We start from the raw sequence: 27,622 nt of genomic DNA on the forward strand, positions 1-27,622 counted from the left end.
CGTCAGAATCTGTTAAAAAATATTTAAAAATAATAATTCAAAAATACTGGCGGTTATAATACTTTTATGGCGGTTGTATCCGCCACTAAATATCAGCCAAAATTTTATGTTGGATATAACCGACATAAATTCATTGTTATCCGACACTAACTGAATAATGTGTCGGATATCTTTTATCCGACATAATGGCTTATTAAACTGACACAATCATCTGACACTTAAAGCTAATATTGTAGTGTTCCCTATTTATAGAATGTGATATATCTCTTTGGAAAGCATGTGACTATTTATGAAGCGTCAAAAGTTGCAACATTTCATTTAAGTAGACATATCTTTCTACCAAAAAGCTCGACTTTTAATTTTTATTCAATTAATAAATTTAATATAATAATATTATTATTAAATTTTCGTAACAGTTTCTTCCTCCAAAACAGGCATGCAGCCGTCTCCTTTTATTTCCCTTCGTCGCTTGGTCTTTCTTTAAATCCCAATTGTTTTGGTTTTGATCTCAGCCCTCCACTTGTCAATGTAGTGAGGAATATGAAGAATATGAAGTAAAATATTTGGCATAAAAGGGAAGCGCGGACTTTCCTACAAAAATGGTCAGAATAGTTCTCTAGCTGGGGTTTAAATCCCCAGCTCAAACGGACTGCACAATTTTGAAATTCGGACAGCAGTCACTAAAACGACCATAATTCATTGGACGAATATCGGACTGACATGATTCTAGCGCCATTGGAAGGAAGACTTCCTTAGCTTTCCATCCATATGTGCTATGCAATCTGGTTTCTCTGGATGCATAAATGGCAGCCTACTGAAGTCGCTTGGCAGAAACTCCCACATTTCAGAATTTCCAAATTTTGTTTCACATCCGGGTTTTAGGCATCGCTTTGATATCCCGCAATCTTCTTTTGAACATTGATGGACCATCTTTAAGCTCTCAAAACTCCTCCAGGCTCAAAATTCCTTTCTTTGCATTTAGTCCTACAAAATATGAAAACTACAAATTATATTATATTATAAATATACTAACAGTATAACTTTGGTTTTAATTCCTGTTATGTCCGTTTAGACTGAATTCACTGTTACTTGTACAGTGTATATCCGATTCTACCCCGCCTATTTTGCTGTTATTTCAATTTTGCTAGTTTGCTTTGCTGTCGAACGGAGAACAAAATGGGACGCCGCTTCAATCTTTCTCCAACTGCCTGCGGACTCCATCAAACCCTAGAACGAGAAATCTTAAATCCACAACCCAAAACTCAGGTAGATTAATTGAAGAAAGATGGCTCCATCAGAGCGGGCAAGATGGCTGGATGAGTATAATCCATTTAACTTGGTCAGACGGCACTGCCGTGAGAAACACCTGTTTGTGGATGAGATAGTCTACCAAAAGAGTAGGGAGGGCAACCCAGAAGGTAAATTGTACTAAAGTAGTTTGCCCTCTTCATCTCCTCAAATAAATTTGATTATCTATCAATTTCCTTGAAATTATTTTTGGTTTCAAATTTGTATCGATTGCTAGGGTTTTGGAAGGCTGTATGGATTTGGGTAATTTTCATATTATTTTGGGAGTTTGCCCACTTGAGGTAGAGCTTTTGTACACAGATTTTGGCTTCAGGCCAGAGTGTTTGCTAATCCGAATTGTTGAAGAGGATTTTGGGGATTGATATCTGAAAGGGATGAATCTCTTCATTTTCCATTGCTCTCAACCTCCGACTGCAGAAGGAGCTCAAGTTCCTCCTCACCGACCCTCCACCTACCTCGATTGCTGCAAGCAAAGACTGTAACAAAAATCACAGACGCAGAAGACGAAGAGAGAGAGAGAGAGAGAGAGAGAGAGAGAGAGAGAGAGAGAGAGAGAGAGAGAGAGAGAGAGAGAGAGAGAGCGGAAGCATGTCTAAACGTCAGGACGACCTTGATCTCCTTCTTTCTTTTCAAGACGGGGTTTTGGAAACCCCTCTTGGTTCTCCTTTCCATTCGCCAAGTATATATAAACCTCCCTAATTATTTGGGTTGCTCATTTTCTCTATCAATCTTGAAAAATCGACATGGGTATCTCTCAAGTCGAAAAGTTGATGGATATCTCCCAAATCGTTGAAATGTTTGTTTAGTGGGTATCTCTCAATTTCAGACTCACTGGGATAGTTTAGTTCTTGAGTTCATGACTTTCTACATGATTTAGATATCTTCTAATTTCTTGGTTTTGAGTTAAATATACTTTCTTAAGGATATTTAAGTTACATGTTGCTAACCCAGTTAATTTTTTATGCTATATTTGCCTTCTCTATAACAGGTCTTGGAAATTGATAAAGAACAAATGGTTGATTTACTGAGAAAAATAATAAATGAACAAAAACTAAAGGTATGAACCTCAGAGTGCTGTTTTTTTGGTAATTAGTTCTTGAATAATCTGTAGTAACAATCTTAGTTGTTGAGTTGCATGTATGAAAATTTAGCCCTTTGTTTGAAATTTGGATTGTATGATTCAAATTTTATTGTATTTTGTTCAATTTCCAGCTTCGAACTCAGAGAAGGAGGTGGCTGTCATCGTTCAAATTCAATTTGAAATCGTATTTCTGAGCATGTTGTTTTATCACTGATCAGGTAAGGCTCAATTTTTTTGAATTTGTCTTAATTATGGATTGCATCTGCTGAAGAATATTTTAGGCTAAGCTTAATACTAATCAATGTAGCTTCAAATTATTTTATTTTCAGTCTTCAAATTAAGACTAAAGATTTAACACAATATAGTTTCAATTGTTAAAGATAGTAGATTGAGGTTCTTTGAATCATGTTGGTATTGGTTTTTGGCATTGAATTTTAGTTTTGAATGTGACTTTTATGAAAGAGAATAAAACTATCCATTCCATCATTAATAATTTGTATCAAACTCGCCATTTCATAAGACTCGAACCACAGAACTGTATGAAAAAGAATAAAACTGTACCTTACCATTTTATTTATGTTTGATTACATTGGTTATTATTACTAATAGTTACGTTTTGTGCATATTGTAGCTTTCATTTTAACTTCCTTAAACTTTCTTCTGCTTTCCCTTTCTTACAGGGTTTTATTTAAGACAAACTTATACATCCCAACGCAAAGGGAGAGAGGAGGCAAGGGCTGGCATTGTTGATAATGTAAGTGAGTTTGAAAATAGGATTTCTAATAGTTTGCTAGCCGTAAAGTTATTTCTTCATCTCCCATAAAGTTCAACTTTTTATATACACATTCACGCTTTGTTTATTTCTCTTTTCAACTGCTGAATCAAAGAGATCTTGTATGTCTACTAAATTCAGAAAATCAATAATGTTTTACACAATTCTTTCAAACGGTTAATTGTTGTGCTATATCAAATTAGTCGGAGAGTTGAAGATAGAAAATTTAATCCTGTCAGTAATTCATCGTGTTCAATTTTCATGCTTTGCCATTCTTATCCACTTTTTTACTTCTTTTGATGTAATTTGAATTATATTTTTTTTCATCTTCATCAGGCACTTCTCTTTGGAAAGAAGCATGTTGGGTATTCAATCCACCATTTAATTGGGAAGGAGGAAGCTCCCCGTCACATGGTTAGAGCCGTAGAGGTAAATGATTCTTTTTTCTTGGATCAAGTTTTTGGTACTTTACCTTATGTCTAATGGCTTTTGTTGCTGTTTGTTTGTGTTAACTAATATTTTTGAATCCTTGGTAGTATTTTTATATTCTTTTGAAAAGAGATAATGTTATTTCATCCTGTGTTTTTTTCTCAACTAAATCCATGCTTTGTTAATTGTTAGCTTTTCTTTGCTCACTAAAATAAGCCACCTTAATTAATTAAGGTCTCTTGCTGCTGTTTTTGTGATAATATTACCATCTTTATTTCCTCTTCTTTTTTTTCATTACACTTTGACTTCGTGTTACTTTTTACATTTGGTCCTTACTTGACTGAGCCATAGTAAATTGTCCATAATTCACCTATATACTCTCGATTTTGATGATTACTCAAATGAAATTTGTGATTAATTTTATTGAATTGTTTTTATTTAATTTAATCTGTAATTTTTTTTTAAATATGCAGGGGGAGTTGAAAAAGAATCAAACTGTTTCAGTTGCTAACAGTTTTTATTCAAACTGTTTTTAAAATATGCAGGGGGATTTAATCTGTAAATTTTAAAATAATCTGATTGTCCTTCTCTTTTCCTTTTCATTTTGTTTATAAAGAATCAAATTGTTTCAGTTGCTAACAGTGTGGTTCAAGTTGTGGTAAAAAGGTCCTCCGCTTATATGATAATTTAATATATGAACAATTTAGATCTTCCATTAATTGACATTTCATTTGAATTATACTTTCATATAATTTGCTTCACATAATGTAAAAACTATTTTAATGGTTTCAATAGGATGATATAGAACAACTATATTCATTTTCTTGACTTTTTTTTTTTTTGGCAGCTCATGAAATACTTTTCTCGAGCCTTGGACCAATAAGAAAGTAAAACACAGAAGTTCTATATTACATGTTAGTTTTAATCCATTACTAAAAATCTTTATTTTTTTTTTCAGGAAATAAACTTTATTAAGATAAAGAGGACTGAACAACAACATGAAAAGCTGAGAATGAACAGTCGAATACCGAGTTAATTCCACTGCTACCCCCCAACAAATCCAAGTGCTGAAATTTCAATTATTGTTCTTCGGGTAAAGCTGCTATCTTTCTATACAATATGTTGGATTTTTTATTTGCGGTTTTTTTTTTTATCCTCTGTTGGAAATATTGGTATTTCTGTTAGTTGTTGATGGGTAGCTTGAATTTTGTTCAAGTCGTGGTAATTTCCGTACAAGTTTACATTTTTGTGTGGAATTGGTGCAACTTTTGGTGTTTGTGTGGTGTTATTTTGATTGGTTGTTGGCTGAAACTTGGTTCCTTTGATTTTGTTATGGTGAAATTGTTTCCTTCTCTTTGCTTGATAAAATTATGTCTTTTGGATTATGGTGCTTATTTTGGTTCTTATCTATGACTGTTGGTGATGTAACATTATAGGCTTTAGGTAGTAGGTTATGTATTCTTAAAGATAACCGAGTACATCCTAATAGCTTCATCCCTTGGTTTGTGATTTTGTTGCTCGATTATTGAGGTTTATTTTTCTGTGCTCTCTGCTTGGTTCTCACATTTGAGTCATCTCACCAAATCATTATATAGATTTCTGCTTGAAATTTTAGCTTTGGAATAGGTAGGTGGCGATCTCTGCTTGACTTTGTCGATTGAGTCACATCACCTAATCATTGGAGACTTCTTTTCCCTTGATCGGAAAAATCATTGGAGAGTAGTATTTCCTATTGAAATTAACTATGGAATGTAGTGCTGCTCTGCATTTGTAATAGGTGAAAACTGACGAGTGCCAAGTATGATTGTGTGAACTTGGATAAGTTTTAGAGTTTGGTCATACCACATATTGAATGAGCAATATGTGCCGGTGAATTTATTATGTTAAAAGCTTAAAATTTTTCATTCCAGCCTAATTGAATTTTCTTCTATTTTGAATTCGATATAAATGCATTAAGGCCACTCCAGTTTCATGTGTGTCGTCTAAATTATGATTATTAGTATTATGACTTTCTACATGATTAGCTATCTTCTAATTTCTTGCTTTTAAATTTAATGTACTTTCGTAACTAAATTTAAGTTACGCGTTGGTAGCCCCTTTGACATTTATACTCCATTTGCCTTCTCCATAACAGGGACATTGTTAAAGAACAAATGGTTGATTTGTTGAGGAAGTATGAATCACTAGAACTAAAGACATGAGCCTCAGAGTGTTGTAATATATTGTACAAACTGTTATAAATAGGCAAAAGTTAGAAAACCTTTCTAAGGACAGGAGCGAAGCAGGTGCAAAATATCACACTATAACTTTAGTAGCTATAACACAAAAAGGATGACAGATAAAGAGAGGGAGGGATACTGATATTATTTCTCTTGCTTTCTTTTGCAGTGCATTTGATAACAGATGGAGTGCTCTATTTATAGAGACTCTCGTAACTACAACCATCCACAAAACAATGATGATACTTTTGAAAGTATCAAACACTATTCTTAAGTCTTTGTTCTTTTTGAGCGGGCATTCATTCATCTATCAATCCAGCAATTTTACAACACAATTATGTATCTTTTGTTTTGTATTGATATAAAGATGTAAATATGTTTTGACATAGAAGTAAATATGTTTTAATATATTTTATACGTTTAACATGGTTTTAGACCCACGGCCTCGCGCGGGCTAAGTTGCTTGTAAACTATTGCAAAAGGTATTTTTAAAGCAAGTCTTTTATCAGTTGGATGAGGAGGAAATGTTCACCTCACCCTTCAGGTGGCTGCATTTACCGGGATGACATGGAAAGCAATGCTGACGTCAGTCTGTGAAGTTTCTCAAATCAATAGATTACACTTTGCGTTAATTTTTTCATTCAATTTTTACCACTACATAAAATAGTGTCTATTGTTTATGCGCGTGAAGACAATTATAATTTATAAGGTTGTTTGCGTTACATTTTAGTTGATCTTAAATATCTCACACTAACATTGTCTTGTATATACCATTAATACCCTTAACGGTCTAAAACAAGATATTTTACATAAAGTTACTAAATTTGGAGTGATTGAATTTTCAATAAAGGTATCTAATTTTGTATGATTGAGGTATCTTGTTCTTGTCTGGAATATCTTGCCCTTTCCTAGTATGTGGTGTAGTGTTGAAATGAGCTTGCTTTCTTCCATGATACGCATGTGGTCATAGGAACGGAAATCACTTTTTACTTGTTTTTGGTGAACCTTTTAGGAAAAGGATCCGACCGTTTATCTTACATCATGGTGTCAGTTTTCGTTAGGTACTATTTATATTTAATTTTAAATTTGAAATTTTGAAATAATTTCTCACCGCATGATGTACAATGAATGGTCACGATTACGGAATCCCTAGGCAATGGATCCAACGAGGATCATTTTCCAACTTTTTACTTGTTTATACACTAACAACTATAGTTTTCCACTTATATTTACTAAATTAAGTGAAGAAAAAAAAGGAAAAATTTTCAAGAGAATAACTTCAAAATATCATAAGAATTTGTTTCCTTAATTTGTTATCAAATAGAAATACATATATATTAACAAAAACAAGAGCAAATACCGCGTTGTTTTATTAACACTCTACATTTTATTGACTGCTCTTGACATAATTAGTACATCCACCTTTCCTTTTTAAAGTAATGCTCATCTTAACACATCCTGCATATTTTTCATTACTACCATCATACCTCACACTCTCATACACCCACAATCATCAGTTTACCACACATCAAACTCTTCATATGTTTCAAACAAAAGAATAATCTACATTTTAAAGACAAGAAAGATGAATTAAATTGTTTTATAAAATCTCTATCCTACCGTTTGATTTATATAGACATCCGAGTACCCTTTCAAATTTTCTTGAATAGTCACATTCGCTAGTACAAAAAACAGTTTGCGTGACATAGGTCCTTCGTCACGCAAAGTCAAAAAATGTCGCGCAAAAATTAGCCCAACGAAACCTTCGTTGCGCACCAACCGTCGCGCTAAGGCAGTGAAAGTAGGGTTTGTGCGACAAAGAAATAACATGTGTCGCGCAAAGTGTCTTTGTGTGACGTAAGATCTGCGTCGCGCAAAGTGTCTTTACACAATGCATGTTACTTCTTCGTCGCGCAAACCCTTTTTTTTTTTTTTTTTGGCAAAAAAAATTTTTATTTAATTTTTAATAAATATTGTAATTAAATTCTAAACCATAATTAATAAACCAAGAAAAAGTATTTAATTATAAAATATGTGAAAATGTACATACAAGATGTCCGAACAAAAAAGAAAAGACTACAACAAGTGGTCTTCTAGGTTTGATACATCAGGCTACTAGGTATCAGTTGGGCGAAGTGGCTGGGAGGTCGAAGGTGGAGCAAGATCAGGTGCTGGCATTGGGATTTGCAGGCCGGACATTTGTAAGGCCTGTACAATAATACTCATCTGCTCTCACTGGGCCGGAAGCTGACCTTTTAGGGTTGTAACTTCCTCTTTCAGGGCATTGACCTCTCTTGTGGTCAATTTGGAAGAGGAGGCACCCGTCTCACGAACCCGCACGTTCTGTATACACCGAACAACCTTGCCATGACGACAACCAAACTTCTGATCTAGGACCTCATTCAGGATCTGAAAACCTGCATCCTCAGATACAGTGACGTCCTTGATTAGGAGGCGTATTGGTCACACTCTAGCGACGAGTGATCAACTCCGACATCTATACACTTTTTGAACCATAAAAATATAACATTAGAAACTAATCCTTTCTTGCATTTAAAACTAATCATTTCAGAAAAAACAAAATACAAAGTAACGGGTATTCGGTTCAATCAATACAACGTAATACTCTAGGTCTTTGCATTCATATTTTTTCAACCTACAATGTTTTGTCTGTTTGTTTCATACACAAAGAAAATCCTAGTGTTCTAGTAAATGAATCATGTGGAATGATCCATGTGATTGTGATGGCATGAGGTCTAGGTTTGAAAATTACACGGAAAAAAAAAAGATAGAGGTAGTAGTGCTTGAAGAAAATCAATCAAAAGAGGTTCTTGTAAAGTTCACACAAGAAACATGTGGAAAGAAGAAAATAGTAAAAAAGATGCCACCCAACAATTTCCTTTTCGACTCACATACAAGACAAAATGTCAACAAGGGCATCAACCAGTCTAAACCAGTCAATAGCAAAACGAAGAAAGGTATCTGATTCTTTAGAGTGGGGAAACATAAAGGAGATGAATGCATATGGAATCCTTATCAATAAATTAGCTCAAAATGCATAAGGGAAGTTATAGTCTGCACTGTGTAACTAATCCCAGTCCACTATATCTACTAACCAACAAAAAACCAGAAGCAGAGCAAACCAGAATAGAAAATGGAACCAAGTGACATCTGGTAAACCACATGTCACAAACAAGTATTAAATAGCAATTATATTTCATCCTCACATTTGCTTTGCTCCCATCAATCACAATACCAGATCATTGAAAAGAAATAAGTTCTTCTCAAAAAGATAAGGCTAAGATAGACACTTGGGGACAAAAATCTACACCTACATGTCAAACCACATATAGCTCTCAACCACATATATCTACACCTACATGTCAAACCCTCTTAAGCGCCCCCTCGATAGTTGAAGAAATGTTCAGGAATCCGTCGATGTTCACTAGTAATGTTCGAAGCAAGAAACATGAGAAAGCAAAGCACTAGCAATTTGGAGGGAAATAGAACTCAGAGAAGACCAAGTAATAATAAATTAGAGCAATTGAAAACATGAGAGGACTCCAGGACGTACCAAACTTTTGGATGGGAAAGTATTACTTTGCAAGACAAATATCCTTGTGGTAAAGCACACCCTCTTTGTTCTAAATGAGTTGCCATGTGATAAAACGTAAGAAATGAGCCATTTCTCACTTAGACTCCAATAGGTTGCAGACAACATATAGGAAAAAAAAGAAGGCAATATACAGATTAAGGTTACAAAGGCAATACCAAAGTTCATTACATTTAATAGTTCTCAAAGCAAATTGAAAGCTTAAGTACATGGAATGATTAAATTGATTGACATCATGATAATATCATCAAGTTTGGCTTGTAGCTACCATTTGAAATAAAAGCAGTAATTCAATTATTAAATTGATTGACATCATGATAATATCATCAAGTTCATGGCTAGCAAACTAAGGTAGACAGAAAGTTTGAAAGGATAAGAGGTCGTCATAGTTGGAAATTGGTACATGATTTATATAATGGAAATCTGCCTTAATCCAATTATCAATCCTAAAAGTGTATCTTACGACATGGGCGCATTGCAAATTCTCATTTATTATTTTCAAATTCTCATTTAGTAATTTTCATTTGCTTGCTTGACATAGTTTGGTTATACATTTCTTTCTCCTCATAGTGGAACATAACAACTTTTGGTTCAAGTCCATCTCCAACTTGTTATAGGAATGCACTAATTCTCTTACATGTGTTATATTATACATATGTTTTTCTAAAAGGATTACAAATTCTTTTGGCCGACTTGACAAGACAACAAAGCCTAATCAACCCAACCATCGCCGGTTCAGTTACGCTAGTAAGTAATCAAATCACACTAGAAGAGTTGCATCTTTGTACTATTAATTATATGCCATCTTTTGCAAGGGTTCTGCTTATGCTAAATATGCACAAGATCAAGCCACTTTCCACAAGTTTTATCTTACATTAATTAGCATGTAGTCTGAAAACTAAAACAAGCTATCTAAAGATACTTCCAAAAGTTGGACCATGAGGTACAATGTTGAAGATGAAGCAGCTGTAAAAAGTGTGCAAATGAGTGATTTGCTAAGCATGTTAAGTTATTAATAAGTGATTGACAAGCAACTATAAAAAGTGTGCAGAGGAGGAATAAAAGGGTACTGAAGTTTCTAGTACATAATAATAGCAATATCTAATTTCAGAGCTTTCCTTCATACCATTTTCTTGAGCCCAAATACCTTTGCATTTGCCTCGCAACCAATTAAAAAAATCACAGATTTGCAACCAGAGCTTTCAATATACACAGAGCTTTCAAATAAAACCCTAATTTAGGATTAAAGCAGACACAAGTTCCTGCAACACTCACCAAATAAAATTCTAATTACCCTAATTACACTTAAATTAACAACAAATAAAACCTTAATTTAAGTGTATATATGATAATTAGGGTTTCCTAATTACCTAGTTACCTTTGTCTTCATCTAACGATGAGTGGGTAATGGCGAGGAGTTCCTTATGCACTTTATTGCATAAGGTGGATGTCTGGCGTCTTCGAAAATCACTTGAGGAAGTGGCAAATGAAGGAAGACAAAGACGACCGGAGTGAGAGAGAGGGAAGCGAGAGACCGAGTGAAAGAGAGTTGTTTGGACAATTGAAAATTGCAGGGCCTAAGTTTACCCCATTTTGTCCAATTCAAAAGAGCACCTAATTTTTACAATTGCAGTGCCAAAATTTTACCCCCTTGCGCGACGCATGTATTCATTATGACGTTGCGCAAAGGCTCTTTGCGCAATGATCACACTTTGGCGTCGTGCTAGTTATATATATATATATTTTTTTTTTTTTAAATTATAAAATTTACTGAAAATGTGACTTTACTCCTTTCAAATTCATTCATTTTTTTTTACATAAAACCCACAATAATATATTTTTCTAACAAAAACCTGATCCGAACTATAATAATAAATTTAAAGCTACTTAATAAATATACATACCATTCAATTTCTTAAGACGTACAAAATAAATAAATTTAAAGGTACTCAATAAATATATATATATATATATATATATCACTCAACTTGATGGGATACGCATTCTACGAAATTAGTTTCAACGATCCAACCGTCAAACTTGTTTGTATATACTTCGAGATCACATACTCAGAAAATCGTAAAAAACAAATATTCAGAAAGCAAGTAACAGGACAAAACTTTTCGACGGTTATAAACGAAAAATCACGATTTAATGATAGTTTTTACTCCGATTTTGATGATTTTTTACACTACACTCCTTGACCCGATATGAATACAATGAATGAACTCGATCTTCAATTTAAAATATTTACAGTAATGGATATCACAAAATTTTATGTTATACTTAATGAAAGTATAAATAAACTCTAAGTGTTAGTGAATCGACCGTTTTGATGGAATACACATTCTACGAAACTAATTTCAATGATCCAACCGTCAAACTTGTTTGTATATACTTCGAGATCGCATACACCAAAAATCTCAAAAAGCAAACATTCAAAGATCAAGTAACAGAACAAAACTTTTTGACGGTTATAAACAAAAAATCAAGATTTAACGATTCTTTTAACTCCGATTTGGATGATTTTTTTACAGCTACACTACTTGATCCTATATAAATACAATGAATGAATTCGATCTTCAATTTAAAATATTTACACTAATGGATACTACAAAATCTTATGTTATACTTCATGAAATTATAAAGAAACTCTTCAGTGTTAGTGAATCTATTGTTTTGATGGGATACGCATTCTACGAAACTAATTTCAATGATCCAATCGTCAAACTTGTTTGTAGATGTTTCGAGATCGCATACGCCACAAATCGCAAAAAACAAGCATTCAGAGATCAAGTAACAGGACAAAACTTTTCGACGGTTATAAACTAAAAATCGTGATTTAATAGTTATTTTAACTCCGATTTTGATGATTTTTTACAGCTACACTCCTTGACCTTATATGAATACAATGAATGAATTTGATCTTCAATTTAAAATATTTACACTATTGGATGCCACAAAATCTTACGTTATACTTAGTGAAAATATAAATAAACTCTTAAGTGTTAGTGAATCTATTGTTTTGATGGGATACATTTTACGAAACTAGCTTCAACAATCCAACCGTCAAACTTGTTTGTATATACTTCGAGATCGCATATGCCAAAAATCACAAAAAACAAACATTTAGAGATCAAGTAACGCGACAAAACTTTTCGATGGTTATAAACGAAAAATCAAGATTTAACGGTTATTTTAACTCCAATTTTGATGATTTTTTTACAGCTACACTCCTTGATCCTATATAAATACAATGAACTAATTTGATCGTCAATTTAAAATATTTACACAAGTGGACCACAAAAACACTTTGCAAGACGCAATTGTTTGTCATGCAAACAACCTGCGTGATGCATTGGTTGGTGCGTCATGCAAACAATCTTTGAGTAATGCATTGGTTGGTGTGTCGCGCAAAGTATGTTTGTGCAACGACCAATTGTGACGTCACGCAAGTTATATCTAAAAAAAAAACAATTATTATAAAATTTACTGAAAATGTGACTTTACTCCTTTCAAATTCTTTTTTTTTTGTTTACATAAAACAAAATAATATATTTTTCTAACAAAAACCCGATCCGAACTACAATAATAAATTTAAAGCTACTTAATAAATATATATACCATTCAATTTCTTAAGTGTTATAACAAAATAAATAAATTTAAAGCTACTTAATATATATATACACACACACACACATATATATCATTGAACTTGATGGGATACACATTCTACGAAACTAATTTTAACAATCCAACCGTCAAACTTGTTTGTATATACTTCGAGATCACATACGCCAAAAATCGTAAAAATACAAACATTCAGAGATCAAGTAACGGGACAAAACTTTTCGATGGTTATAAACGAAAAATCATGATTTAACGGTTATTTAACTCCAATTTTGATGATTTTTTTATAGCTACACTCCTTGATCCTATATGAATATAATGAACAAATTCGATCTTCAATTTAAAATATTGGATACCACAAAAATTTATGGAAGAAATAATTTAGTTTTGGAACCATTCATTAAGGTTTCCAGAAGGTCACTTTGCGCGACGACAGTCTTCGTCACGCAAAGTTCCGTTGCGCAAAATGTCTTTGCGTGACATTTTGTTGTCACCGTTGTGCAAACACATTTTGCACAACGCAATTTGCTCTGTCGCGCAAGTATGTTTTTGTACTAGTGGTTGGATTCCCAAAAACCTGATGCATAGACGGTAGGAACTGTTGGTGATGTCAGTTTGTACAAATGGCTTTCCCAAGATTTGCAAAAGGAACACATTTGTTTGTTTAAAAACTGCCAACGGACGTACATCATTTTATGAAAGATGATAACCAATTCTAAATTCCTTTGAAAGGTTATTATCTAATGGCATTGCTTCCATTCTAACCAGCCAAAACATTGAATTTCTTTATCATCAAACAGCCACAATAATAATACATTTAATTATATTTTAAATTTTACAACATTCTCCACTTTTCTTCCTATTTTATGGATTTCATTTAGAGCAGAGCTTTGCAAAAAGTCAATTTATATTCCATCATTTAAATAATTTCTTAAATTCCAAAACCAACAAATGCACGATGAGCCAAAACTCGATTTTATGTTCCGTTCGTCAAAAATAATATTTCTTCACTGATGTGTTTGTGTTTTTAGGGTTTTGTTATATAATGGAGAGTGAGAGTGGTTGTGAGGGCTTGAATAGTCCTTTCATATTAGAGTTGCAAGTTATTTAATATTAATTTTTTATTGGGGTGTATTAACAACATGTGGGGAGTTAATAAAACACCTGGGGTATTAAATTATTGTGCTTTTAAAAAAACACTTCAACAAAAGCACTTACAAATACAACACAATGTTGTACGTGTCCCATAATATGCAGAATAAGGGTGGGCACAGATTGGTGCAATTCGGAATAGATTAAAACAGAAATCAAAATTTATTGCGTTTTGGTTTGGTTCGTTTTGACAATGAAAACAAAAAGAACCATTCAATTTTGGTTTGGTTCGATTTAAAACGGTTATGTTTAAGTTTGGGCCTAACTTATAGGCCTGTTATAAAAGGGCTTAACTTATAAGCCTATTTCGGTTTAGGGTTGCCAGCATTTTTTTTTTTTAATTTTATTTTTATAGTCTTTCCACTTTGTTTGGCCCCAAACAAAGAAAACAACGCTAGATTTTTTAGTGTGACCAATACGGGATGATACACCACGTGTAACATCCCACATCGCCAAGGGGAGTGATCCTTAAATGTATATTCCCATCCTTACCTAGAACAAGGCCTTTTGGGAGCTCACTGGCTTCGGGTTCCGTAGGAACTCCGAAGTTAAGCGAGAAGGGGGCTAGAGCAATCCCATGATGGGTGACCCACTGGGAAGTTGCTCGTGAGTTCCCAAAAACAAAACCGTGAGGGAATGGTAAGCCCAAAGCGGACAATATCGTGCTACGGTAGTGGAGCGGGCCCGGGAAGTGATCCGCCCTGGGCCGGGATGTGACAGTTTGGTATCAGAGCCTAACCCTAGTCGCGTGTGTGCCGACGAGGACGTCGGGCCCCTAAGGGGGGTGGATTGTAACATCCCACATCGCCAAGGGGAGTGATCCTTAAATGTATATTCCCATCCTTACCTAGCACGAGGCCTTTTGGGAGCTCACTGGCTTCGGGTTCCGTAGGAACTCCGAAGTTAAGCGAGAAGAGGGCTAGAGCAATCACATGATGGGTGACCCACTGGGAAGTTGCTCGTGAGTTCCCAAAAACAAAACCGTGAGGGAACGGTAAGCCCAAAGCGGACAATATCGTGCTACGGTGGTGGAGCGGGCCCGGGAAGTGATCCGCCTCGGGCCGGGATGTGACACCACGTGTCATTATAAAAGTTAGTAACTTGAAAAGAAAATTTCCATCATTTAAATAAAAATATGTTGTGTACTATTCGTATTCCGGTCACAGTGAAAAAAACCTCACTTATTGTTGAATAAACAATCCACGTATTACATTAACACTCCACGTATTGTTGAATAAACCTCACATACTTAATACACTCTACATTTGATTTTTTTAATTAAAAATTATCTTAATACACCCTTCATATTTCCTCATAATACCCTCATACCCCACATTCTCAACATACACCTCACTTTTCTCCATACATCCCACCTTTTCTATACACCCCACATTTTTCAAATCTTATAACACTCGTTTTTAAATGTCTTATGATTTTATTTTTTCGTTCTACTCTGTTATTTTTCGTTCATTTTTAAACCGCTTAATTGGCTCATTGGACTGTGACTCAAGTTTACTGCTTCACCATCCGAATAACACTCTAACATCTTAGAAATTAAAGGTCTTATGATTTTGTTCTTCGTTCTAATCTGTTGTTCAGGCATGGGCTTGCCTGTGTAGCCTATTAATTTTTTATGGTGATTTTGATACATGTGAACTTTTAAGTTGTGCTTTGATGTAGTATCTTACAAAGCAATATTTGGGCCGTGTAATGAAACCAAAAGCTCTTACAAATTTGTAGGCATTTTTCATATGAAAAATTATGGTTTGCTAACAAATTTTATAGCTATTGGATATCTGTGTTCATCCAATTTGTAGTATTCATGCTTCCTAAATGCTCTGTACTTTCTATTCTGTTAGATAAACCTAGTTGAAAATAACCATAAAAAATGGAGGGTGTGAGGAGTTTTGATAGTTGAAAAAGATAAATAATAAAAGTGATTTGTGGTGAATTTTCAAATTTTTTATTTTTTAAAACCTAATAAGGTCAAAATTGTTATTGCATAGTAGGATACATAAATGATTTAGTATTAAAATTTAATGTGGGGTGCATTTAACATTTTGTGGGGTGCTAATATAAAAAGCCTTTACTAATTAAATTAAATATTTTTTTACATTATGTGTTCGGTTCCAAATATTAGGAATTGAAATCAAACTGTTATTTTAACTTTTGGTTATGTTTTAAATCAGAACTATTTCAAGACCGTAAAAATCGAATTATTTGGCACAGTCCAATTTGATCCGTATTTTGATTTCAGCTTTCGATCCAAAGTGCCCACCCTTAATGTCAAAGACTCTTGTCTGATGCTACTCCAAACCCTTCCCCATCCAGGAATCTTTCTCCTAGCTTCTTCTTAATTAGTCTTCTGGCAGAAATTTTATTCTTAAAAAAAAACATAATTTCTTGCCCGATTGTTCAATTCGACGATGCTGAGCTCCCCAATAGCCTGACTGATTGGGCTAGGGTGGAGATACACTTTTGAGTTTTGAGGCATTAGATTGCGTAATTGCCCAAGCAATTGGCATGGGGTGGACTTACTCTAAAGCAATGCTAAGGGATTTCGGACGAGCCACTTGGATTAGGGCTGATTTGGTATTACTGTGCTTTGAAAAAAAAGCTGCTTCTGCTGTGCTGTGAGAATAAACAGCTGTGAAATAAAGCAGCAGAGTGTTTGGTAAACTTTTTTGTAAAAGTGCATTTCGAAAAAAAAAGCAGTATGATAGTGTTTGGTAAACTTTTATGTAAAACAGCTGTGACTGTGAAATGATCAAAAAGGGTATAATACTATATTATTATTATGATATTTTATTTAACATTATTATTTTTATGTGAGGATTTTGTGTGGCTGTGGGGCCCACATCCCATTTCCCTTGTCCTTGTGTCTTTTTTTCCCTATACACTCTCGAACTCTCTCGAAAACTCTCAGCTTTCTCTCTTTCTCTCTCCACTCTCTCCTCCACCGAGACAACCCCACACACAAACCTTCGATCTCAGACCATCTTACCTCAACTCTCTCTCTGCACTCTCTTTTCCTCCTGCTTGGAATCCTCAGAATCAACTGCCTGAACTTGAGCTGAGTGAATGTATCGGTGAAATGGAGAAATGGGTTTTGGGAAATTAGGGTTCTTGATGGGTTTGGAGCCACCATAGCTCGGTGGATGAAATGACGTCAGAGGCTAGGTCTATTTTCCTTCGATTTCCGTTCAGGACGTTCTCCGCCAGCTCCCACTCGATCCAGTCCCGGTAAACGGCGTTGTCAAGGACCTGGTCGGCGAGCTTTGCCCAGTCATCGAAGTCGTGAGCACGAAGATTTTTGGAGACCCACTTGAGGTAGGTTGAAGGGAGGGTACCTAGCATCTTGCCCTTGTATTTTCCGAAGTCAATGACTCTGTCTTTGGCAAGCGACGGTGTTGAGGCGGATAGAGAAGGTGGTTTGGGGGGTTTTGTGGGTTTGAAAGAGTAGGATAGGCGGAGGGGGTGCAGAGAGGTGTGGGAGAGTGGTGGGTTTGATGGAGGAGTGTGGAGGTGGAAGAGAGAGCTCAGGGTAGGATTGCCAGAAACTTTCATTAAAGGGTCATTGTTCATCAGTGTTTTAGAGGTTTGAGCAGAAGCTGAAAAGCCAACTTTTCAAAGCTGCATTTTGCTGCTTCAGCTTTTTGGTTTTTTTTCACCCAAAACTGTGAAAAAATCCTGAAGATGGAAGTTTACCAAACACAAAAATTACCCCCAGCTTTTTTTTATACCAACTTTTTTTTAAATCACCTCAACCCCAAACCATACCTTAATGATGCAGGTGGTCCATCCATCATTGTGATCTACGGAAAGGGATCATCTCCGAATCCCTTCCACCAAGTCCACCCATTTAGACCATTGAAATTTGATCCAACGGCTACAAACAGGGGGTCCCTTTAAAAGTTATAATAACTTTAGGCGTTGGATCAAATTTCAATAGCCCAGATAAGTGGACTTGGTGGAAGGGATCCAAAGAGGATCTCTTTCCATGATGTACTAGGGTTCAATATCGAATCCTATAAAGTTTTGTAGGTAATGTGTAAAATCAAAGTGGGGACAAATTTATTTTTGTAAGAAGGAAAAGAATCCTCGCCGGATCCTTTTCTTGGGGATCCAAGGGATCCTGTAATCATGTCCGTTCATCGTACATTGTGCGGTCAAAAATCATTTGAAATTTAAAATTTAAAATTAAATATAAATAATACCTAACGAAAACTGACCGTACGATATACGATGAACGGACACGATCACGAGATCCCTTAGATCCCCAAGAAAATGATCCTGCGAAGATCCTTTTCCTTGTAAGAAGGCCTGGGAAGATTGTGGATATCATATTTGAGACTAGTCTATTTATATAATCTCAAATCTCATCTGTGTCAGGCTTGTTACTTGAGAAAAACTTCAGTACGAGCATCTTGATCAAGTAGTTGTGTGCCTAGAAATAGATAAAGCAACAGTCACCCCTCATTTTGTTACACCAACACCATGAAGATTCCCTCGATCATTCAAGGAAGAAGAAGCGAGGATATGACGCACCAAACCCTAGTAAGTGTTTTAAATTCCAAATCAAATCAAATATAAACAAAATAAAATCTAATTAAGCTAACCATATTAAGGTCTTTCAATAATATAGGTGAGTGTGAATTCCAATATATAAGAATTATCCACCATAAGTTTGATTCATTTCACACTATAATCGTAATGTTGTGAGTTTGATAGAAGTGAGTTCTATATAAAATGTGGGACCCATCTACTTTTTATGTTTCTCAATTTTATGATTGGTTACTTATTTTTCTCTCTTATAATTTATTGTAAAGGGATCACGTATAATTTATTGTATAGGGATCACACTCATGAGTTCAATATATCAAACTAAAAAAATAAGAATCATTCTCATAGCACTCAAATTTTTGGTCCACAATAAGATTTTGATTCATATATTAGTATGACCACAACCAATTCCCACTCCAATAATCGTGAAAAATAGGTTTATTTCCATGGCATAAATGAGTAATGAAAACTAAGTTGATCCAGCTCTTAGGTCCTTAAAATAAATGGATGGTTCATCATGAATATATTATTTGATACTTACGCCATCGATTTGTTCCATAATTATGGATGACTAGACGACCTCTGGTTCAAATGATTTTTAATAGGGATGATTTTCAAATGAAGATTAAGAAATTGAATAGTTCTGCTTATGGAGTTTATACAGTTAATATTCATTGTTCAAAAGAAGTAAGATATGCACAATCCTCCATGAAGGAACATAAGTATTATACTTAAACTCAACAATGTGTACTATACGTTGAGGTACTCTACAAATATTTTCACTCGAATATCATGTACTTGTTAATTGCTAACTATTACGATTGGTCCAAGTCCTCCTCAAAACCCCATTATAATTCTATGAACATTCTCGCTCTTTGTGAACTTCAAATCCTAGATCCAGAAGCACACTAACCCTAGTTTCAAGTTTCAGCTGCCGCCCTTTGCTCTTGCTAGGGGTGGCAGCAGCCCGTTACTCCTCATTTTTCTCCTGCTTCCCTCGCCTCTCCTTTGCCCTTTCCTTCTTTTCCTCCCTCTCATCTCCTTAGCCCCTTCCCCCTCCCTCCATCCACCTCATTTTCCTTCCCCTTTTTCAGTCTTCTTCCTTTGTTTTTATTCTCGATTCCCCCTAAGTTTTATCTCAGTTTTCCCTGAGATGGGTCTGAGCTATCCCCTAAGTTTGTCTTAGATTTGGGCTTCATGCCCCTTATTTGGCGTTTTCCCCACCTTTTACTGCTTTATGTCTTTTAATTTTCCTTCATCCCTATCCCCCTATGTGCTCAGACCGGCGGGCTCCGATCAGAAATTGGATATAAAATCCACTACCGCTCCCCAACTGGCATGCCGGATCCTTATCGGGGCCAACTGTTGGGCATAGTACATACCCATTTGCCTCACTCTCTACCCATGAGATACTTTGTTTGTATATATTTGTAGGGATTCGTGAAATGGGACTTGGATCTGGTGTCCACTCTCTCAGTTTGGAGTTTTGCTTCCTCTGAGAATGTGACGGCAGCGGCGTTCTGGTTTATGTTGCTTGAGATAAGGGTTTTTTGCTGTTTGTTTTTGCAGCTTTCGGCCCTGAGCTTGTATGGGTCTCCCATTGTATCTTAAGTTGCAGCTCTCATTTTGCTTAGACCTATTACTTTATTTGTTGTTATTTACCTGGTTCTGGCCTTGTACTATTTTTTAATGTAATGGAGGTTCTCTTGCGTGAAAAAAAATTAAAAAATTTAAAAAAAAAAAATCTATGATTAGTTAGCCCATCAGTTGTCCTTACAAGGATAGTCACGTTAGCTAATTACCAATTTGATACATGAAAAGTCAAAGTCATTGCATTCTTGCTCCATTGAGACGACCACACGGCACAGATATCATGTGATAATGATTATGTCAAAGCTCTAGGATTATGATGAATTGGTGATGAAGGGTCAAGATTTCATTACGTTCAAATGTAATTAAATATAGAAAAGAGGAATATCATCATCCAAATAATTCCAAGTAAACGTCAACTTTATTTCCCGATTTTGTAACTATATATATATATATATATATATATATATATATATATATTGTGAGTTCACATCTTCTACACCATTTTGTGTATAACATCTATCATTGATTGACACGTGTTAATAAACTTTACGCTTTTTAACTTTGTTGTCATAAACTTAACACGTATCAATTAATGATAAAAGTCACTCACAAAAGCGGTTCATAAAATTTGATCTCATATGTGGACCTGACTAACATTTTTTGTACGCACCCGTTCCCATATGTAATATAAATCCACTAATGCAATTTGAAGGTCCCAACCGTTCATTTTTAGGGTTTCTATTACGTAAAATAACCTTACAAGGAATCAACCAAATTGAAAATGTATTTTTCTTGGATTCCAAGTCTTTAATATTTAGCATCGGTGCATTTTTACACGTATTTAACAAAATCATAACGATTGGATTAATCTAATGAATACCCTATAAATGTATCACTTTCAATTATTTGGATCTCTTTCTTCCCTTCATCCTATTTTTCCAGTTCACCTTTCTCACTCTTCCGTTTTTATTAAAACTCTATGCAGCAATTATGTAGTTATAAAACTTAATTTAGTTTGCTTTATCTCTTCATGTTTTCCAAAATTATACATTGAAACCAATAAATCCAAAAAAAAAAAAAAAAAAACTTTCCAAACTCCAAATTTTTTTCCCTTTAATCTCTCTTATGGGCCAGATATATTAATTTCTCTTTTGTTTTGGTTTTTTTTTTTTTTTTGCTGATTTCAGGAAGAAAAAAAAAAGGGGGGAAGGCACTTTTGGCCTATGAAATTGAGATTGAAAAAAATGGGAGAGATAGTTCAAACACGGATTGCGACAAAGTCTGCGAATTAAAGATGGAAGAAGTCTTGGGAAGGACGAGGAAACATACAGAAAGGAGAGATGGGATTGGTGCTTGGTGTCATATAATTTTGCTGATGTGGTTAACTTTTGGTTAAACTAATGGTTAACTTTTTATTAAATGCGTATAAATGCACTAATGTTATATGTAGAAATTCGAAATTTATTTTGAGTGCTACTACGTCCACTCTTTAATGTTATCATTTTATCTATCTTATATTCTCATCCACCATAAAAACTTAAATACACATAATACTCTCTTTACACCCACAATTATTCCTAGAATGTCCTTGATACATTTTTCAACTATTTTCCTACAAAAAAACAAAAATTGAAATTCAAAACCAGGCCACCCGACCCAATTCGACGGCAACCCCCTTCCCACCGCCAGCCAACTTTTTCTCTCTGGAAATTTAGAGGAAGAGAGGGCCTTGACATGGCCCATTTCAATGGGAACGAGGTAAATGAGCGACATTCTCGAGCGAATCGATTGTCGTTTCTAGACTGGTTAGGATGAATTGGGTTGAGGTTGAGTTTGTTTATTAGTGGGTTCAATTAAGATGGAGAAAAGAAAAGATTAGGTTGGGGATGAGACACCAAAACGTTGGAGGATGGTTGCAGTCAGATTGGACGGGGAGGGCGTGGCTCTTTGCTTTCCTTCTAATTTTCAATTTTTGTCTTGTTTTTTCTTCAAATTTTAACAAAGCAGCAACAAGAGCTAGTGTGTTGATTGCATCCACCATTTTTTTTTCACATCTTCTCATATCCTTCTCCTCAAATCTCTCTTTGCTTTTTGGGACTTCTCCTCCATATTAAAGATAACAGGGTTTTTTTTAATTGGAAACAAAATGTTGAATTTATGTTATTTTGGCCATAAAAAAAAAGATAATAATTCATTTTGTTAGGTTTTCAAAAGTCAATTTACAAAAGGTTAAATATGTCATTAAAATTTTCAATAAAAATGGGTGAGAAAATAAGGTTGAGGGGTGGGTATATCATCACTCTTTATTTCTCTTTCTGAAACTGAAAGATATTTAGTTACCACAAACAAATAAGTACACTAGTTCAATAATTCTCAGTCGTGCTAAATTTAACAATGGATTTAAATATTAGATAATTTCTTATTATTAAATAACATTTATCTATTTTTTTTAATAAATAATATTATTTATGTTAAAATAAAATTTTAATTTTTTAATAAATTAATAATAATATGATTTAAATTCGTTTTTAAGTAGTTGATCATAACAAAAATTTTGCAAGTTTATGGTGGAGGCCGACAATTTGGTGATATTTTTGTAACCCCAGATGCACTATTTCACTGACACCGACACCCATCAAAGAGATGAGAAACTGGACAAAAACAAAGGAGAGAGTTGAGAGCTGGATGAAAGTCTGAGGAAAGATGCATGGCAACGTGTCAAAGCGTGTGAAAAGGTCGACAGATTTCTGGTGTGGAAAATGAGGACAGAATACCATAAACAAATAAAAGATCGCTGCAAGGTCAACTTATGGTCTCATACACCCCAAAACCTAAAAACAGAAACCGCATTAAATTTCCACATCTAAATTCCCATAAAATATTCAATGATTCCAATCCCTCTCCTATCTGCCTCAAAAAATATTCAATCCCCCAGTAAAGTTCAAATCTTTATATCATTAAAATACTCCAATCTTGGATTCAAATTCCACCCCAAGAACCATCCCAACTCCTTCTTCCTCCTCCTCTCTCAGTTTCTCTCCGGTTCTTCCGTTCTTCCTCTTCATCTGCTGCAACTCTCTTCTCTTCTGGGTCCTTTGTCTCCCCTCCCACCTTGAGATCTTCACCTCCTTAATCACAAGAACCTACCTCTCTCTTTCTCTCCTCTTCTCTCTCCTCCCTCTCTCCCCCTCTCTCTCTCTCTCCCCTCACCCTCACTAACTACCCCACTCAGCTTTTACCTCTCTAGAAACACAGCTTTCTGTTTTTTTAGTTTTTCTCTGAATTTCTCTATCAATTGCTTCGCTGCATCTTTATTTGACTTTTTGTCGTAAAGTTTCAAGTTTCGGAATGGATTTTCGAAAACCCAATGCGATCCAGCAGAGGCCGGTGCTGCTGAAAGATTTTCTGATGGACGATCTCAGCTCCTGCTCATCCAACGGCTTCAAATCCTTCCCTCGCCGCCAGTGCTGCACAACCACCGTCCGTTTCCTCCTCGACATCGAATTCAAGAGCTCATCGTCGTCGTCTCAACTGTCCACTCACAAGTATCCCAGTAAGATTACTCCTCAAAAGCCAGTCCTCCACCGAAGCCGGTCCAGAGCCGCCGCCGCTTGCGATGCCGTCATTAACGCCGTCAAGAGCATCCCTTCCTCCCCGTCCGTACGGAGAGGAGTGGTCTTGCTTCTTCCGAAAAGCCTTTCCCGGCGGCTGCGGAGGAAGAGATTCTGGAAAAAACAGAGCAAGGAAGAGAAGAAAGAAGAGAATGACATCGGACGGTGGAGATTGGTCCGTGAGTTTCTCCACGACGAACCTCCGTCGTCCGATCAAAACACCACCACCACAGCCAAAACCGCAGTCACAGTCTCCAGACATTCTACCAGTACCAGAAGCAGTGGAAATGATAGTAACAGTAGCAGAAGTAACAGTTGGGCGGAGAGCGAGTTTACTTTGAGCTTGCAGAGTTCAGGTGGAAACGACGGCGTGGATGTCAAAACGACGAGTTTAGTGAAGGACAAAGTCAGCGAGAAAGTTGGCGGGGAAGTGGGTGAGGATTCCGTTTCCATGGCATGGCCAACCACCACCACAACCACCACCTCCTCACCTCAGAATGATAAGGTACGTTAACCAAATGGGTTTTTATTATTTAATGCTACGCATGGTCATGAGAGAAATTTTTTATTGTGACCGAAACACATGATGGCACATCACGTGTTTTTATATAGAGTAATGTTATTCATACAATGTTTTTGTATCACATTTTCATACCATGTTAGGTGGTATTTGATATGGACAACCACATCATTTGAATTAATCAGATTTTTAAATTTATTTCATTATTTAATAAACTAATAATTAAGAAAAAACTAGTTAATTAAATGATGATTGTGGTATACGATGAGTCTTTCTCCTTCCATTTTTTGGGTTTTGCAAATTTTTCAAATGATGTAGTTGTCCATACTTGATGTCATCTAATGTGGTATAGAAATGTGGTATAAAAATATGGTATGAATAGCATTACTCTTTTATATAAGTGGAAAGAAATTTTATTTTTTAAGTTATTAACTTTTTAACACATATATCCTACAATTTGTATAGTGACACGTGGTCTACCACCCCGTATACTGGTCACACAGAAAAATTTCTCTGGTCATGGATTGTCCCTCTCGAGAAATTTTTCATTGTGATCAGAACATAGGTAGTACATCACGTGTTACTATACAAATGGTGAGATATGTGTGTTAAAAAAGTTAATAACTTAAAACATACAATATCTATTTCTTTTGGTTATTTGATTGATCTAACCACTCAATCCCACTTTTTAATCCATGTAGTTCAGTAAGATTTTAACTTAAAGAATAGTTATGAATAATTAATGCTTCACTACCACATTTTAATTCATATACTCGTGTATGTTACATAATACGAGTATACCGTTGTTTTGATATCTCATGTTAACAATACAAATTTATGTTGTGAGAAACTTCCACATACGGTATCGTCAACCTATAATCTCACGATGGAGGTCAAACCATGCCATGCTAGTCTTGAGTCCCTCCCCCAATTGTGGAGGCACAAACTAAATAAAAGCTAGAAGGGGGCCAAAACTACTTTTGGTATAGTCTGTAGGGTGGAATTAGCATGGGATGTGTTGGGAATTTTAAAATTGTGGGGTTAGCGGGAAAAATGTGGATTCCCACGTGTGTGGTATATCTGGGAAATCGTACGAGCTGCTTCTCAAAGCTGTAGGATTAAAATTTACTTCGAGAATTTCAACGCCTACGATCCCGCGACTTCATGTTGACCTGCCAGCTATACGGTGTCGTAAAGCGTGAGGCTACCTGGTATCATGTTACACAACACACCAGATTTTTCCTCCATCTTATAATTATGATATTACTATAAAGCCCCTGCCGAACAAAGGCGTTTAAATGGAAAGGCGTGTTTTGGTGGGCTTTGGCCCAGTCGTGTTATTTTGTTAGGTTTGGCATCTCTAACTGCCAATAGTATTTTATTGTCCGGTCTGATTTATTAATTAGGTATTTTTCGTGGGATTATTTATTAACTAAATCTTTTTGGTGGGATTATTTATTTTCTAAATCTTTTTTGTGGGTCATTCATTCCAATTTTCTTCTGACCTTTTTTGGGTGGACCAAAATGTTGATTCTAGGTTCATAATTTATAAAGTGAACCCACGGACCAATGCTTGTTGGGAGTGATCTATTTTCTTTTTTTTTAGTCATTAGGGAAAACGGAAAAAACAAAATTAATGGATAAAATTAAGCGAGTGGACAATATCGAAAAGAGGAATACTATAAAAACTAAATTTGTAGACAAAATGTTAAAAATTAAATAATATGGAAATCACTTCGCGTTAATTTGTTTTTCTTGTCAACTCACGCACATGGCAATATCTAATACATTTTTTATTTTTGTAACAATGACACAGGAGGGATGGCTGAATAATAAAGAGGAGAAGGAACAGTTTAGTCCAGTGTCCGTACTGGATTGTCCATTTGAAGACGAAGATGATGACCATGCTCGCTCACCCTTCAGTCGTAGCCTTGCATGCATGCAAGGTCTCTCTCTCTCTCTCTCTCTCTCCCCCCTTGAGTATATCTATATAGGAGTCTATTTTTCGTCTCATGATGGTCACGCGATAAGGTTAGGCACAAATTAATGACACATAAAACCGTCACTTAGAGTTTGTTTGACATGGCTTTTCAAAAGGCTAAAATTGTTTTCAAATGATCAAACACGTTTTTGAAAATGGTTGACAAAAAAGCCTAGAAGCGTTTATGTTATAACAGTACTTTTGAGTGCTTGTTTTTACTGATTAATTTTATGATCATTGTGCAGGTACTCAACAAAAACTTATGAGAAATATCAGACGGATCGAAAACCTAGCTCAACTGGAAGTGGACTTAGAGCAACGAATGAAAGCGATAATGGATTCAGAGGCTGAAGCCGAAGCACCCGCATCACTCATGCATACTGCAAATTGGCATGCAGTGCAAGTTAACAAGACGGAAGAAAAAACATCAGATAAACGGGTGAGCTTGAAGGCAGAAAAGGTAGTGATGGATTTGTGCAGGGAGACAATCGTTGAGAAAAACAGTGACGAAAGCGGGGTGATGCGAGAGGCGGTGAAGGCGGTGGAGGATTGGATAAATGGTGAGTCACAGGAGTTGCAGTTGGGATGGGAGGTGGAAGAAGGAAGAAAAGTGTATGTGAAAGATATGGAAAATGAGTGGGGGAGTTGTAGAGAGTTGGATTGTGAAAGACAGGAGGTGGGTTTGGAGTTGGAGGCTGAGGTTTGGAATTCTTTGCTTAAAGAATTGATACTTGATTTGGTTATCTAGCTAGTTAAACGGCGTCGTATTCAAAGACAGGTCATTGGCTTGAAATGACTTGCATATATAATGTAACTTCCAGCTTCAAGCAGGATCCTAGAGAGATCAGTTTTGTTTAAGTTTTATTATTGTAAAAATTCCTATGGCATGCCAATAGATTAAAAATTGGAGAAATTAGGTTTTGGAAACTAGAGAGATCGGTTTTGTTCAAGTTTGTCGCTTAACAGATTCGATGTACGTTGATTCTTCCATTATTTTTCATGTTACATCAGTTGGTTAAGATCTATATGATTAGGTATTACTCTTCCCTGACCTCCTCCATTTATCTTTCTCTTCCTGACTAGTAATACTTTCATCATATCATCGAAACTGTTTAAAAATGGCTTTGCAACAACTACGAAAACCTAAATA

General features: G+C 35.4%; 2 protein-coding genes and 1 long non-coding RNA gene across 3 annotated transcripts; 2 read left to right on the forward strand and 1 right to left on the reverse strand.

Annotated features, from left to right (window-relative positions):
• The first annotated feature begins 1,408 nt into the window (after positions 1–1,408).
• LOC137723265 (uncharacterized) lies at positions 1,409–6,781 on the forward strand. The gene is made up of 7 exons (XR_011066885.1): positions 1,409–1,987; positions 2,297–2,365; positions 2,521–2,607; positions 3,070–3,143; positions 3,498–3,590; positions 4,438–4,477; positions 4,549–6,781. It is a non-coding gene; the product is annotated as an uncharacterized lncRNA (long non-coding RNA).
• Positions 6,782–17,321: 10,540 nt separating this feature from the next.
• LOC137721934 (uncharacterized) lies at positions 17,322–17,789 on the reverse strand. Its single transcript, XM_068460953.1, has one exon. It carries the CDS (start codon positions 17,787–17,789, stop codon positions 17,322–17,324), a length of 468 nt encoding a protein of 155 aa, XP_068317054.1.
• A 5,372-nt stretch (positions 17,790–23,161) lies between these two features.
• On the forward strand, positions 23,162–27,398 carry LOC137723789 (uncharacterized). Its single transcript, XM_068462979.1, has 3 exons — positions 23,162–24,476; positions 26,308–26,437; positions 26,718–27,398. The coding sequence occupies exons 1-3, from the start codon at positions 23,709–23,711 to the stop codon at positions 27,218–27,220; spliced, it is 1,401 nt and encodes a 466-aa protein (XP_068319080.1). The 5' UTR covers positions 23,162–23,708; the 3' UTR covers positions 27,221–27,398.
• The last annotated feature ends 224 nt before the right edge of the window (positions 27,399–27,622 follow it).

The sequence above is a fragment of the Pyrus communis genome, chromosome 17, assembly GCF_963583255.1.
Source record: "Pyrus communis chromosome 17, drPyrComm1.1, whole genome shotgun sequence".
In the NCBI taxonomy this organism is placed as follows: domain Eukaryota; kingdom Viridiplantae; phylum Streptophyta; class Magnoliopsida; order Rosales; family Rosaceae; genus Pyrus; species Pyrus communis.